This window comes from Serinus canaria, chromosome 5, assembly GCF_022539315.1.
Source record: "Serinus canaria isolate serCan28SL12 chromosome 5, serCan2020, whole genome shotgun sequence".
NCBI lineage: Eukaryota > Metazoa > Chordata > Aves > Passeriformes > Fringillidae > Serinus > Serinus canaria.
The window spans coordinates 26,350,965-26,365,295 of NC_066319.1; the positions used below are offsets into that span (position 1 = coordinate 26,350,965).

A 14,331-nucleotide genomic window follows, 5' to 3' on the forward strand; every position below is an offset into this window, starting at 1 on the left:
AGGGCACAACTGTGTTCTCTGGTTGCTGGAATGTGCTCCTGGAGCTTGGTCACCTTTTAAATAAAAACTTCCAAACATGTTGTATTAGAGAAGGATAATTCCAGTATGCTGAGTTCATGTAAATGGCTGTGGCCATGACAGCTATGCAAAGAGTTTTATAAGACCCAAATAAAATCCGTGTCAGAACAAAGAGCACCTTTTTTTTTAACTCATGGATTCCAGCTTCTCCCCCCTTCACCACCCTGCCCTCCCTTACATAGCAAAGTAGATTTCTATTTCAGCAGAAGCTCAACAGGCCAGACAGGAGGCCTGTGCTGCACTTTGCCCTGTGCTTTGTGGCAAGGTACCCATTTCATTCTTCAGCCTAATACCAAGAAGTTCTATACTGACACCTTGAACACAAGATAAGACATTTAATAATGTTTATTATGGTAACAATTTCAAATGAAATCTGCAGCGAAACATCACATACTCAGCCTCAGGGAGCAGGTATGGCACGATATGGTGTACTTGCTCTTCAATTTGTATTGAATTGTTCCATTTGTATTTGTATTGCAGCACACCTACTTTTGGGGACTCCTTCATTCACATCAGAAAGTCCCTAAAAAGAGGAATGCAGGTGGAACCTGCCAAATCTTTCAATACAGTGCTTAGTAAACAAAACATGAAAATTCACAATATAGGTCAGACACTAATGTGCCTCTATGATTTCTCTTTCTGTATCACATATGTTAACAGAAGCCACAGTTCTGCCTAATCAGTCCTGTCTGTAGTTTTGCTTCAGTCACTAACTCCAAGATGTTACCTTTTCTCTCCTTGTACAGGGAAGAGGTTTGTTAATTAGCAAGCTAAACAGCCCTGAGCTTCACCTTATCCAGAGGCTGTTCTTAAATAACACAGAACTTGCTTTCTGGAAAAACCTACAGAAATAGGACACTCCTAGACAAAAGCAAATCATGTCCTCACTGCTTTGGGGCAGGGGGAGAGAATCCCATGAGACAGCTGATGAGCACCTAAACACATTCTGCTACTCACCAGCAGTCCCTGCCCCAGACCTCAGTTCAAGGAAACACTTGGGAAGAAGGAAATGAGCAGGAGGTCAGACCATGTGTCTGTAAGGGCAGAAAACGGCCACTGTCTTCCAAGAAATGGGCCCCTTTCAAAACCCACTCTCCAGGGAACATCACAGTGCTTCTTCACTTTGCTCTTCCAGCCTGTTGTTCTCTTGCTGCAGCACTTCCTGACTGATAAAACCCAAACTCAAGACAAGAAAAATTATAAAAAAGCAGTGAATAGCAGCCAGATTTTATGTTCACAACTATAAAAGTGTCTTAAAAATGCTGTCTTCAGTAAAAAATATAAACAGATATTTTATTCCTTATTTCTATGAAAAACCCTGGGAATTGCAAGTTCTGTTTCCAACAAGAGATGGAAAAACACTTAAGCATCCTTTAAGAATAATGCCATCAATGGTCTAGTGAATTTATTTAATATGGTTTAACTTTTAAAATCAGTCTTAAAAAATTAAAATCAAACCTTCAACACTGAGCTTACAATGAAAAATAAATATAGGCACATCTCTGTGTCATATAGGTTCACCTCTTCCTTCCCCTGACTGTAGAGGCTTTGTTAAAAGACAACATGAGAAGTCACACAGAGTTAAGAGACAGCCACCAAGAAACCATCTCTCTGATCACAAAGTAACTTGAGTTGATTCCTGGGTTTGGTCACAGTCTGTTGCTGCACAAATACAAAAAGTGTCTCTGAGTCCAAAGAGCAGCTGCTCTGAGATACAATCAAGGTGCTTAAAAGACTTTTGACTTGGAGATCCATGTGCTGATGTAAATCCTTCAGCAGAGTCACCACAGCAAAATGTCCAGGACAGAAAGCCCAGTGCAGGTTTTGCACAAAGTGGCCTCTTCAGTATGCTCCCAGCAAAGAGCTCCCAATCCTTTCAGACACACTGAAAATTCCATTTGCATCTTCCTTAGTAATTTTTGTCCACAGAGTCCACCTCTGCTAACTTTGTGTGGTCACAGTAGCTAGAGATTGTCTGGTCAGCTCACAAGGGTTAGTCCTGTGCTCCTCTATCTGATGTTCTAACACAAATACTCGGGACAGCCTTTTCAGGTCTTTTACAAAATCCTGCAACAAACACAAACCAGAGAACCCTTAGTAATGGAAACAAAAGAGGCTGACTTAATTTTTCCATAAAGAATTTCACAAGGTTTAACATGCTGATGGTTTTCCAGTGCAAAAACCTAGAATTGACTGCAATGATGAATGCCTGCAGACATGCTGAGTCTCCCCTCTGATCCCCACAACCTTCTCAGGCAAGGCAGCTGCTACAATTTAAATGGTTAAAACAGCTCCGACGTGCAAGTGCTCACCAGCCTCAGAATACTGTCCACTTTTATTAGCAAGGCATTTGGGTGGATTCCTACATTTTGATTGTGGCCAGAATAGTGAGACTCCTCTAGAACATTCTAACTGCTCTCACACTCTGGTGGTAGGAGGCACAGGGATATAAGTGCAAGATTGGTCAGTTAAGGTGCTTCCCAACACGTCATTCTCAGCTGGAAGGCAGCAAGCACACTCAGGCTAGAACTGAGAACTGGTAACTGAGCCAGCCGGTCTCCAAACTGGTTTACAATTCTCTTGGAAAAGTTTCCACTGCATGGGCAATGTTGGATTCACACAAATACAGCTTGCAGCCAAACACTAGCAACAGAAACAAGCTTGCTGGAAACTAGCCCTTCCTTTGCATTAAGCAGGAACAACAGATGGGAAGGTTATGGGCCTTATCTATATGAAATAGAAATACAAGGATTTTCTGTTTACATAGTTTTACTTTTTTATTTCATTTATTGTTTGTGCATTTCTAATTACTTACTGAGGGCCAAGGGAGCTCTTCAAGGCTATGCAGGCAACTCTGGATTTCACTAGTTCTCATTAGTTCATGTTCTATAAGACCATGAAGCAGGAAAAGGAACAAATCCCACTGCACAAGAGAAGAAAATATCAACAACTCAAAAAGAAATGGATTGTGTGCTTGTTTCTTTATCCATTTATAATTCACACTTTTCTGTTTGCATCAGAACATGGGAAAAAGGAGCAAGCACGTTATCTATCTGCGTGTGACAATGAGGGCAAGAGCAATGTCCAGAATGAGTGAACCCAATTCCTTTAGTTCATACATTGATTTTCTTCTACCATAAAGTAGGTATATGGTATTATAAATTCTCAGTTTATAAATGCACCAAGAATTTAATTTCTGTCTGATCAAGAATAGCATGAAAAATTATTTCTTTGATTCCTGAAATAAGCTGGGTTTAGCCTGCAATTAAATAGGGTGATTTTCAGCTTTTGTTGGGCTGCTTGTAACACCAACATGCATGCAGAAATGCAAGCTGATAAAAGGCACAAGAATGCAACCAGTGACAGTCACGTGTCCAGCCCTTGCAATATCCCAGGCCAAATGGGCCATTTTGCCATTGGCTCTCCTGGCTTCCTGAGAGCCCCCCAGGCAGGCACCAACCCCTGACAAGCTACACATCCCTCCCTTTCACTGCCCCCCAGAAACAAGGCCAGGCAGCAGTGGCCAAGCCCCGCTGGCCGCAGTCACACGAGCCACCCGTGAGCACTGCGGGCTGGCAGAACTCCACACGAGCGCCACCAGTGCCACGTGGGGCTGCTCCACACCTCAGAAGGAGCTTTACCTCGCGCTGCTTGGCTTCTGCGAGATAAGCCATGTTCTTCTTGCTGAAGATCAGCTGCACAGGCACAGACGTGCCAAAGTCCTCCTTCCAGATGGAGAACAGCAGCTTTAGGAGGCCACAGGCAGAACTGTTCTTTACAGGCAGCCTCTCAGGGCTCTTCTCTGGGGATTTGATCCCAAGACTCAGAGGAACACGATCTGAAACTAAGAGAAGGAGGAAAAATGAACTCCTATAGCTGCATTATTTCTTTTTATAGTCATCATCTTGGTTCAGCAGCACACTTAGGTTCACTGGTTTGTACTCCCTAAGAGGACTGAAGCTCAGAAATATTAGCTCAATATTTCAAAATTATGAGCTTTGAAACTATACAGGGAGTATGACATAGGAAGAGATTTCTATTCCTCAGACAAAGAACACCAACTGGTTGGAATATAGCCCCAAGTCCTGAAAGTCAGCCTAATATTTAGTCAAAGAGAACCTAGGTGTTACTACTGCAAAGGAGAGTAACACAGTTAAACATTTAACTCTACAGAAAGACTGAACAGTGGTCCATAGTTTAAACTATAGGCAGAGTCACATGACTTCACACAAGTGAAAGTGAAACTGAACAGTGCTTAACTGCAGATGAACATAAACAGAAGAAGATACCAGCTCTTCCTTGGTACAGTCTAATGGAATGGGACAGGCTGACACTGCTGCCCCCAGAATAAAATTTCACAATATTCAGATGTGGACTGCCTTCTGGAAAGATGAGTTATGTATAAAACTTCTAAAGCTGGTTCTAAACCCACAAAATTAGAAGGCTGCCCATGAAGAACAGAGAAAAACTATATTTACACATCAGAACAAGAGAAAAAAACAGACTGAAAACGTTCACAGGAGTCATAATTCACAGAAAAAAAGTTACTTCCATTCTTTCCCTAAAAAAGCCATAAAAACATAATTTAATGGAAAAGGTCCTTACTTTAAGGGGAAAAAAGCCCAAACTCCATCACAATTTTTCAGAGGCAGAAATACTGGAAAACATATCCCATATTTAACTGAAAATGTCAACAAATAAAAAAACAACAGATGTGAAACAGATCAGAGGGTGGTTAGTCACTGAACAATTCTGTTTTGCAGAATGTAAGAGGGAATAAGAGAAACCACTCAAACTGACAGAAAAAAATCTTCAGACTCAGTGATGCCAAAGAAAATTAAATATCCATGAGCTCTTAACACTTATATCTCTGACCTCAAGGATCTAAGAGAACTATAATAACAGATTTCAGTCTTAAATACTTATCATAACTTACTTACCCAGCAAGGATGCCAACTCAACCGTGCACTTGGCCAGCTGCTGTTCTGATGTGGGACATATGAACTGGAAAACACAAAAAAAAGTTATATTCTTTTCCCCATAGAGCAGACTGGACAAATCAGGGCTTCACAAGGGATAAAAAATATCTGAGAAGAGCAGGCAATTTACATCAAGAAGCACAGAGCTGTAATGAGGAGACCACTAAAGACTGAAAGACAAAAAGGCCATATATGAAAAGGGGATTCACAAAGGCAAACTGAAGTAATACGCAGATCTACACAGTATAAAAAAAAATGCAGTGCAACATTGAGCTCAGATACAGGTATCAAGACAGCCCAAAGTGATTCCAAGGGAGTTTATGCTGCTTTTCTACATCTTTTACCTTTCTGCATTGAAGTGTCTGACTCAACCTTCCCAGCAAGCACTCCAGCCACACGCAGTCAACCACTTCACCCTCCTCCCGTGGGCCCACAGCAACACAGAGAACATCCTTGATGAGAAAGACAGCAGTAACACACACATTAGTATCCTGCCCTTCCACAAACAGATCCTTGGACCTGTGACAGGGCAGTTCATAAATAGTTCTTGGGTCCTCATTAAAACCAGAACCTAAGTTAGTATATATACATTTCATAAGACAGAGTAAAGCTGATTTTTCACAACCTTACCAAGATCTCATTTTCTTGCACAGTTCTCATTAATGTTACGAAGTAAAATTTAATGATGGCAACAATTTCATATTTCTTAAAAGTACTAGCACTGAAAGCTCTAGATAAATTTCACAGCACAACAAGCAGTTCAGGGTAGAAGTGCTACAGAAATCCAGACCCCTCTTACATTGTCAGGGAAACTTCAGTGCCAATCCAGAAGTTTCCTCGTACTACTTACTCTCTTCCTTTTTAGCACAAGCAAGAAAGCATTAAAGGATGTGAACTCATTTTCACACAACTGCTGGGAAAGCAACAACAGTGATAACCAGCATTACTTGTCTGTCAAGCAGACAAGCAGCTGCAAAAAACACAGTCAGAACACATAAAGGTAAAAGGTGAGGTGTTCAGAATTCTTTTCCTTATGGGGTACATAGGTTAAATGATTGTGAAATTGCACGCAATACCAGGGGGTCTGCACTGTGGTTTCCATCCTACTCATATCAAAAAGGCCACACTGCCATGCTACCAAAAATCCTCTGTTTGAGACAGCACTCCTAACAGGGAGCTCTGATCTAGACACAGCAAGCTGTGGAAAAAGGGATTGGAAAAAACCTGAGAACTTTTCATCATGCTTCCTAAGCACTCCCCACAGCCACCTCCTCAGAACCAGAACATTCTCTTAAAAAAACCTCAAACAAACAAACCCCCAGAAACAACAATAAAAGCAAACCACAAAAACACCAATGTGAAAAACAGAAAGGCAAGCCAGGAAGTGAATACCATGTACCTTAATCTCATTGATGATCTGGGAAGGAAATGGAGCACAGTGCTGACAGCCTGGAGGACAGTCCCTTCTCAACTCAAGAGCATCCTCGCCTGCCAAGGGAAATCCTGGGACTTTCAGCATTCTATTGAAGGTTGCTTTCACTTCCCTTTTGATGAGTGCTATAGAGAACAGAGAACAAATCCTGTCTGCTTCAGTTTGTGTCTCCACTGAAGAAGAGAATCATTTCCAAGCACTCTAAGCCTCTCTCATTCCAAGGTCCACAGCAAATAAGGAAAAAAAAAAAAAGTTTACATTTTCAACCCACTCTTTCTGACCTCCTACTATATTTAATGTGGAGAGGCAAATGTGGAGAGGGTGTACTAATCTACAGCTGCAGAAGACAGCCACCCATCACTGCCAGGTAAAACTGGCAACTCATTTCACTTCCCAGAAAAATATTTCTATGAGTTTAACAAACACAGTAGCTAAGCCAGAAGGCAATGCCAAAGTAGAAAGCTGATACAGTGTGATCATACCGGTTCAACCACTGTGCCCCTAAAAACCATATGTCTTCTACCAAAATACATTTTTATCAGCATCCAAAACACTAAACTCCTGTGGCTGCAAATGGTACTTGGACATTCCTCCCCAGGCTTTTGGCACAACCTCTTGAAAAAATGGGTTTTCAGAGACCCTGAAGAGTTGCCAGTGCAGTATTACAGAATAAAAGGACATTTGCCTTCAGCCTGCAGAAAACACCCCCAGTGCAAGAAGTGTTTGTTTTACAGATTTCAGAAGCACTCCGTACATGTGAACCATAAGATGATTTGAGAGAGCAGTGTCTGTATACACTGGGAGTGCACTTCCACAGCATTTACTCTCACCATCCTACAAGACTCCATAACTAAAAATCACTACCATGGGCCAAGCTCAAAAGATCCCCAAAGAAGTTCTTAGAGCTAAAAATCATTTTTATTCTTCCTAAACAAGGAGGAACAGAGCAACTGGATACTTTTCACTAAAAGAAAAATGAGTAGGACCAAGAACTTTATAACACTGTCTGTCCCTTGATCTCAGAAAAAAAGAGTACAATGCACACAGGTTAGGAGCTCCAGTTCAAGGTAAAAAGACTCACCTGCAATGTTGGCAGAGAGCCAGCCACAGGCTCTCTCTGTAGCCAGCTCCACCGCAATGCTTTCTGCACTACTCAAAACCTTTACAGGGAGAATAACAAATCACAGGAGATTTATTATCACCCACAGCACTGCAGTCAGTGAAAATTCAGAAGGAAGTCTAGAGGAAAAAGCTTAATTTTGGCATGCAACAATTAAACTGAACACCACCACCACTATGGAAACAGCTGGTTTGAGCAATACAACTGACCCATCTTGATTTTCCAAAACCCTCATCAACTCTTGTGGAAGTTGATCCTAAAACAAATGCACTATATCATTGCAAGATAAATGCAATTTCTATAACATTCTAGCCTCATTAGTCAGCTAGGAGCTGGAGTATCACTTTACCCAGAATATGCAAGGCAGCCCAGTAGAAGTGACTCTTCTTAGCTATCTCTCAATCCTCCCATGAGGGCATCAATAGACTTCCTTTACCTGAGCTATTAAGGAATAAGTGAAGCAGCAATGGAAAAATGGTAATGATCCAGACTTAAAGTCAAGGCTTTTAATAGGTTTTAGGGAAAATACATACTGCTGCAGATGTCTCTTCTGGCAACAACACTCTTACTGCCTCAGGACCTTTTTTTTTGCAAAATCTACAAAAGGAAGAAAGTGTGCCACATGATTAGTCTAGGTTCTTGGACAACACTCAGAGGTTCATTATGTAGCAATGCAATGAATCAGACTAAAAGAACAAGACAAGGAAAGGGTAAGACAAGCAACTAAGCTGCAATATCAATTTTCCAAAGAGGGGAAATACAATAGCTGCAGTGGATGTCTGCTGGGAGCAGAGGGACACACAGCACCTTTATTCCTTCCTACAAATGCAGTATTTACTGGCTGGAGCACAGCAGACACTCACCATAAGAAGAGCAGAGGGCATGGTTTATAATTACCAAAACCTGAGCATGACAGGCCAAGCTAAATAAGGCTTTTAGATTCTGCAGTAAGAAGAGAAAGGAAGGCACACATTTAAATAACTTTTCCTCCTTACTCTCTGCCTTTGATGAGTGCCTGGGCCCCTTCCTCATACAGATGAGTGCACACCTCTTCAAGCAGTTTGTCATGATTAACATCCTCCTCCTTCACTTTCTCTTGCAACATGGCTTCAGCCCTTTGAACTAGCTCTGCTACCAGTGTTGCCCTGCAACAAAACAAAGAACAATCAGGCAGATTGAAATCAATACAAGAAACAGTGCACACTAAGTGTACCCAGCTCTTCCCCCATTTTTGGGGGATACCAATCTCAAATGCAATAAGTCACTCGTGCTGTATCATCTCCTTGTTCTGTGTGTATGGAAGACAACAGCAATGAAGACACCAAAACAGTACTAAGATTCAAGAGTCAAAAGCCTTAAGGTTTTACTAAAAACTTTTTTGGTTACAGGTCTCCTATCTGGCAGCAATACCCTTGTATGCTCAACTGCTCAGAAGTTCAAAGATGTCAGCAGCAGCCCACTACAACCATTCCTTGGGGCTGATAACTTTTAATGCCTTCAGCAAGCTGGACAACAGAACAGTGCAAACTGAGCAAGCTCATCAGCTGCAGGGCAGGGCTGCCACACAGGAGGGCTGTGAAAAGAGGGAGAAATGAGCTGACTGCACATCTGTACAGGCTGGGGTCTACTGGCTACAGAGCAGCTCTGCAGAAAGGACCTGGGGTTCCCAGAACAAGGGAAGGGAGTTAGGAGTGCCCAAAGAAAGCCAACCTTATACTGGGCTGACAATAGCAATAGTGCAGCCAGCAAGTCAAGGGAAGTTACTGCTTCCCTCATCACTGTGAGGCTGCATCTGGAGTAATGTGTCCACCTTTGGAATCTCAGGACAAGAAAGTCATTGACAATTTGAGTAACTGCAGGAGAAAAGAAAAAAATTATTAAAATAGCTGGGATGCTGGAGCACACACCTACAAGGAGGAGTCAGTTTCACCTAGCCTGGAGACAAGAAAAAGCTGTAGGGAGAAGGAAATTTACAGAGAAGACAGAACAAGACTTCCAGGAAGGGCACTGCTAAAGATTGACAGGAAAATCCACAAGCTGGAACAATGGATAGATATTCTGACAGGATACAAGGAAACATTTTTCACAAAGCCTGGGAAAATTAAGCATTGGAACATGGTAGAAAGAGGTGGCTGAATCCTCCTCCTTAAGAGATGGAAACTTTTCCAGCTGGAAAAGGTGCCAATAAACCTGACCTAACTTGAAAGCTGGGCCTGCTTTGAGTAGGAGTTTGGATCAAGTGACCTCCAGAGGTCATTCCTGATATGAGATTTTTCTATCATTAGCAAGAAGGCTCTGAACAAGCTAAAAAGTCTCAATGCTGCACTGCATTCACATCCAAAGTGTCCCAAAGATGCTTCCCCCTCCTCTCTACATTCCTTCACAAATTCCCCTCTACAACAGCAGATGTTGCTGGTCAGTCCTACACAGCCTTGGTGTTCTGCTACACAGCACATCCCCAGGGAAGCTTCTTTCCCTCATACACACAAGTTTAAAGGATCAACTCTTTGTCTAATTATAATGTAAAGTTACTTCTTAAGTCACAGAACAGGTGACCAGCACTTACTTGATGTGCTTCACACAGTTGGATCCCACCCTCTCAGCCACAAATTCCACTGTCCTCCGTAGGGAAGGAGGCTGGTTGTGGAAGAAGGCCTGCTCCAAATCTACCTGTTCAAGAGAAAGCACTACAATTGATTAGAGCACTCCACCCAGATCCTCCTCTCACCAACACAGGAATGGACAGAACTACCTTCTGGAGATCTACTAAAAGACAGTTTGCATCCACTAGAACTTTCTGCTACTGTAGCATTCATCATCCCAGTTTTACTCCCTATTCCCTTCTAATCACCTAAAGCTTATTATAAGGGTTTCTGAAGCTACAAAAGACCTGTAAAGGGGAATGGGAGAGTTCTGACAGTGTCTACTAGCAGTGAGTCACCACACGGAGCTTGTTTTGGGAAGAACAAGCCCTTTTAATTACAGGCTGGTAATCCTGTAGGCTCCTATGCACGTCCTTCTTTCAGTGGAAAGCATGGCTACAATCTAACCAAAACCAAGTATTTTATGTTAAAAAAGAGGGAAACAGATAAATACCATTAGTTGTTCCAACTGCAATGTTTACTGAGGTTACCTGGATTTCAGCACCCACACCTATCCCAGCCACATGGCTGTTACATAAAAACAAGGAGTAAAGATACCTGACAATGCTCCCCTGCTGTCCAGGTCCATTCTTTCCCTGGCATTAAGAGACCACTGTATAACCCTGCACTCACACAAGCAAACTTCTCCTGCCCCTTTCCCCCTTGTGACTCCCAAATTTCATTACCTGCAGCTTCCGCTGCGTGACAGAAGCCTTGGGTGCTAAGGACTCTGCAGCTGTGGGAGTGATTTTCCTCATAAAACCACCATTTTTGCCTCCACTGCCAGCCACAAAAGAGGCAAGTAGTTTACGCAGTTCACCTGTACAGGAAAACATGCAAAAGCAATCATCAACCCCATAAGCAAGGAGAAAAACTAACACCAAAACTCAAGAAAGAGATTTTCACTTTTCCAGTCCTGTTCCCAGAGCAGATTCCCTCAGCTCCTACAAAAGCAGAAGCTTCAGTGAAGCAGAGGGGGCATCCCACACATACAACTGGCAGGGCACAGCAAGGCTCTGAAGAGGAAGCTTTTGAAAAGCCCCCTAGCAGATGGGACTTGTTCAGAAGGATGAGGGAGCAGTTATTTTTGTGCATTCCTTTTTGGCGTGGCAAGCAAGAACTGTAAAGTCTACAAGGACAACAAGGGGAGCACTTACACAAAATTCCCAGAGTCAGGAGCAAATCCTGGGGGAAAAGCTGGACAACTTATTCACTCCCTAGAAGCTTTTGAGATACAGGTTTAACATACAGTTTGTGATACAGGTTTAACATACAGTTTTCCTACTAAGTCTCAGGAAGAAGAACACCATCTCCCCATCTGGGACTCTATTGCCTACAGAGAGGAATTTTACCATTGGCAGACAGATCCCATGAAAAAGCTATCTCAAACAACAACCTGACAAAACACCAGGGCACAAAAGGATTCTTCCCCTCTGCCTGGCAGCAGAAATCTGCTCAAGGATCAAGACATTCCCTGCAGAACCAACACCTCTTCTTATAGCTAGGATAGAAAAGTTGTGTTGTTATAATGCTTCCTTACAGCTTGTGAGGGGTGGCTTCCCCTGTCCCTCTGGATTCAAGCTCTGTGGATCAACTATCCTGACTATCCCTTCCCCAGCTTCACCAGATACTACCCACAGCTGCAGGAGCTTCTGCAACATAGCTTCTTATCAAGGCTCTTCCACACACAACTGAGACCTTAAGTTGTGAAGAGGAGTAAGAAAGGTGATCCAAAGACTCACAGTACCAAACAACAAATATAAACAACTGACTAAATAAAAGTAAATACATACTAATATATTTTATGAATATAATAAAAGTAAGTAAACCACTCACCAAGATAGGGACAGCAAGTGTAAAGTAATTGCTGATCCACCAATGGTACAAAGTCCTGGTGAGAAAATTAAGGAAATGCTGAAAGGATACAGCACAAAATAAACAGTCTTCGAGTCAGAAATCCCATACATGCAGTCACAGGCAGATTTCAGGGCTACCTTTCCATGAAAACAATAGCTGGATTTCAAATACACAGTGAAATTATGAACTTTGCAGCCCAAGTGTTCAGGCCCTGCAACACAGAATGAGCCACTCTTCATTTATTAGGGTAGCTCAGCCTTTGCCCCTGATCACTATCAAAGCCCAGCTGAAAGCTGCATTAAAGAAGAGAACCAGGACTTGCCACAGCTCCTACTCATAAGAGAGAAACCTTTCCATGGAGGAAAATAAATGAGGCACATCTGCTATGCATTACACCTCCACAAGTGCCTTCATCCAGCCTCACTGGAGCACCATGCCATGGAGAAATGCCATGTCAGTATTAACACAGCACATGCAGGGCCATGGGAGGAACAGAAATTTCAGATCCCATCCACCAAGAAAATGTATCCTAGCATCCATATCACTTTTCCATGGAATACTATGTATCCCCTGGCATGTCTAGGAATTATCTGAAACATCACACATGCCATATCCTCACCTCCTTTCCTGCTTGCTCATACCATTTCCAGTTCAGTCACCCTTTATCATGACACTGGAAAACAGGTGATCTCACAAACAGCAACCTTGCTCTTACAGTTCCATCTTTCTATTTCTGTTCACCATTACTTTTGCTCATTTCTGGAAGAGCTACAGTTTTGTCAGCTCACCTTGCAGGAAAACAGCATCTGATCCTCCAGCATAACTTGGCACCTGCTCTGCAAATTATTGCATCAGGTGAGATGGCTCCTGCCTGACAGAAAACCCAGAGCTGCAACACAGAGTTCACAACCCGTAACACAGATGCAATTCAGGCACTTGGACAAACTTGGAATCACATCCTTTGGCCTCCATATGCTCAGTGCAGCTGCCCTGAAGCCAAGTTCCTGATCAAATCTTACAGCTCCTCAGGAAGTGGTAGTCCATCTTCCCTCACTGATTCAGAAGACATGCTGCTGCACTAACTCACCAGAGCCTGAGCAGATGTCACAGTATCCATCACAAATCTCTCCTGCCTGTCGTCAGCAGTGAAAAACAACTCTTCAGGGACTGATGGGACCTGAAACAGAAAACCCAGCAGCTGCAACCCAAAATGCAGTCAGTAACTTCCACCATTTCTGATAACAGGACACTAAAATCTCACCACACTTCCCCCCACAAAAGATAACCCCTAGCACTAAGGATCCTCGCACCCTGAGGAGAACTTTCCATAAAATTAAAGAGTTATATTAATCACAGTAACAAAAGCCACCTTTCTTTTCCTCCTTATACAGCATCTTCCACAATTCCAACAGGTTCCTGCTAAGTAATTACCTTGCTTCCAACTGGAGGCACAAAAGAATTTTAAAAGCTCATCATACACCATCCCTCTATCCAATAAATTCCTCAGTAATTCAAGGCTGACAGCCAGCACACCATCTCTGTGACAAGAGCTTCCATGTCTAACAGGAATCAGCTGTCAATTTTCTTGCAAGGTTGCAGATTAGTAAATACAGAATGTATTTCAGATGCAATTACAATTCCTATTGGGAAAAAATTTGTTGTTTCACACAATTCCACTAAAGGAAAATAATTCTCCACTAAAATACAGTTATTCTTTAAACCCCACACCAGTGTAAAAAACCCATGATAAAACAACAAACTACTGTATTGAATTGTTTTAATTAAGTTCAGTACTATTTTTAATTGAGTTCTGTGCCCTGCTTTTTCTTCAGAGAAGAGTTATATGCACAGAGGAGACTCTACCTGAAAAAGCCAACCCAGAACTGCAAGGATCAGCAGCTTGTTCAGGAAACTCATCTCCTTGTCTTCAGAAAGGACCATTAACCTGCCATGCAGCAGAAGCAGCAAGACAGAGTGTCAGTTTTCAGCAGCTCAATTTTCATTAAGGAAAACATTCCCAAACCATTCACTTCCCAATTACACTATCTATACACCATGAACACATTCCTTGCATGTCTGCCTAAAGAGACAGTAAGCTCTTCTTTTTTGTATGAACCTGCATAACATCCAGTCTTAAGTTTACACTAGACTGCCATTCTCTAGAATATGCTTCAAATTTTCCTCATGTCTATAGGAAAGGAAACTAGAAAATTATTTAGGCAT

At 42.3% G+C, this 14,331-nt stretch overlaps 1 protein-coding gene across 1 annotated transcript in view; it reads right to left on the reverse strand.

Annotated features, from left to right (window-relative positions):
• Nucleotides 1-405: 405 nt before the first annotated feature.
• CDAN1 (codanin 1) overlaps nt 406-14,331 on the reverse strand; it is a 32,045-nt gene continuing 18,119 nt past the window's right edge. Inside the window, exons 15-28 of the mRNA XM_050974997.1 lie at nt 13,972-14,053; nt 13,196-13,285; nt 12,088-12,142; nt 10,938-11,071; nt 10,176-10,279; nt 8,605-8,754; nt 8,143-8,206; nt 7,571-7,649; nt 6,457-6,614; nt 5,402-5,509; nt 5,019-5,082; nt 3,720-3,922; nt 2,894-3,001; nt 406-2,145 (exon numbers count right to left, since the gene is read on the reverse strand). Coding sequence (XP_050830954.1) covers nt 2,020-2,145; nt 2,894-3,001; nt 3,720-3,922; nt 5,019-5,082; nt 5,402-5,509; nt 6,457-6,614; nt 7,571-7,649; nt 8,143-8,206; nt 8,605-8,754; nt 10,176-10,279; nt 10,938-11,071; nt 12,088-12,142; nt 13,196-13,285; nt 13,972-14,053 — 1,525 coding nt within the window. The 3' untranslated portion in view covers nt 406-2,019. The remainder of the gene's footprint in view (nt 2,146-2,893; nt 3,002-3,719; nt 3,923-5,018; nt 5,083-5,401; nt 5,510-6,456; nt 6,615-7,570; nt 7,650-8,142; nt 8,207-8,604; nt 8,755-10,175; nt 10,280-10,937; nt 11,072-12,087; nt 12,143-13,195; nt 13,286-13,971; nt 14,054-14,331) is intronic.